General features: G+C 48.2%; 1 protein-coding gene across 1 annotated transcript in view; it reads right to left on the bottom strand.

Annotated features, from left to right (window-relative positions):
* Positions 1–1518, bottom strand: part of KIF13B (kinesin family member 13B) — a 231979-nt gene extending 230461 nt beyond the window's left edge. Inside the window, exons 1-2 of the mRNA XM_011944608.1 lie at positions 1347–1518; positions 1068–1238 (exon numbers count right to left, since the gene is read on the bottom strand). Of these exons, the coding sequence (XP_011799998.1) occupies positions 1068–1238; positions 1347–1518 (343 nt within the window). The remainder of the gene's footprint in view (positions 1–1067; positions 1239–1346) is intronic.
* Positions 1519–1732: the final 214 nt, after the last annotated feature.

The raw sequence follows: 1732 nt of genomic DNA, 5'->3' as shown, positions 1-1732 counted from the left end.
GCCTGGATAATTTTGTACTTTTAGTAGAGATGGGGTTTCACTATGTTGGCCAGGCTAGTCTTGAGCTCCTGACCTCAGGTGATCCACCCTCCTTGGCCTCCCAAAGTGCTGGGATGGCAGGGGTGAGCGGCCACCTCCAGCCCCCCCACCTTTTTTTTTTTAAAGAGATAGCTGCCATCCTTAATAGTTTATAGCTGAGTCCTATCTGGAACATTTTCCTTCAGCCTTCCTATCTTACTTAAAGGGGGAAAACATTAATACTACTATATTTCTGCCTGGGTGCCGTGGCTCATGCCTGTAATCCCAGCACTTTGGGAGGCCAAGGCAGGGGGATCACTTGAGGTCAGGAGTTCGAGACCAGCCTGGCCAGGATGGTGAAACCCCATCTCTACTAAGAATACAAAAAAAATTTAGCCAAGTGTGGTGGTGGGCTCCTGCAGGCCCAGCTACTCAGGTGACTGAGACAGGAGAATGGCGTGGTCCCTGGAGGTGGAGGCGGCAGTGAGCTGAGATAGTGCCACTGCACGAGAGCAAGACTCTGTCTCAAAAAAAAAAAAAAAAAAAAAATTACCATATTTCTTAACAAAAACCTGCTTGGGGTGTGAACTTTCCCTTTCTAAACTGATACTCTTTTTCTGTCCTGTTTTCTTCTTCTTTGGCTCATTATCTGTCTCATCTTTGGATCTGAAGTCTCAGCAAATCACACTGTGGGATCTGTCACTATGCTCTCTACACCACGGACATGACTGCAGTGGTATTTATGACTCCTCCTGTCTTTGAAAGGTGGGGGGAATAGTAGTTTCCTCTCTCTGCACTCCCCTAATGTCTTCTTTACCAAGCTCTTAATTTCCTAATTCCCCCAAATCTTTGCAACTGGATTTAAGAAACTCCTGAATCCATTTCTCACTATCTCCTTTTGGAAAGCAAGTTATTTCCAGCAATCTTCCAAACTAAAGGGAGGGCCTGGATTCAAAAGGAATGTACCTCATTAGGGCCCATGCAGTTGAGGGCCAGCTAGGTCAGCCTGTGGCTTGTGGGAGCAGGGATAGAGGATATGCACAGGTCACCCTGAAGAGGATACAGAGACTCTGGGGCCATTTGGTCCAACACCAGATAAGCTGGGGTCAGCAAGGTTTCAGACAGATGAGGCTGATCACAATAGCAGGGAGAACGTCCAGGCAAATAGTTTAGATCTTCCGTCAAGCCCTGCAGCATCTGAAAGATACATCCCAGTTGTGCTAGAAGATGAGGAGAGGTTACCATCGGCACACCACAGACCAGCAGGACCCAGATAAAAAGCCAAAGCAATTCTATATCTTCCCCATCACTTCAACTCTCAGGTTTACACATGCAGCTGCAGCAAGTGTCCTGAAATTCTTCTATTTGGGTTTTCCCCTCTTCAGTCTCTGCCTGGGTCCTCCTGTCCCTGCAAACCTTCTTCCTCCTGTCCATCCCCACGGGGTCCAGCACCCTCTTGGCATTGAGCAGAGCTGCTGGTTTGGGATCAAAGTAGAACATCTAGCCTGTAATCCCAGCACTTTGGGAGGTTGAGGCAGTCGGATCACTTGAGGTTAGGAGTTCGAGACCAGCCTGGACAACATGGCAAACCCTGTCTCTACTAAAAATACAGAAATTAGCCAGGCATGTAGCCCCAGCTACTCAGGAGGCTAAGGCAGGAGAATCACTTGAACCTGGGAGGTGAAGGTAGCAGTGAGCCAAGATTGCACCACTG

Source organism: Colobus angolensis, unplaced genomic scaffold (assembly GCF_000951035.1).
Source record: "Colobus angolensis palliatus isolate OR3802 unplaced genomic scaffold, Cang.pa_1.0 Scaffold233, whole genome shotgun sequence".
Taxonomy (NCBI): domain Eukaryota; kingdom Metazoa; phylum Chordata; class Mammalia; order Primates; family Cercopithecidae; genus Colobus; species Colobus angolensis.
The sequence above is the reverse complement of the archived record's forward strand: the minus strand, read 5'-3'. Positions and strand labels throughout refer to the sequence as shown.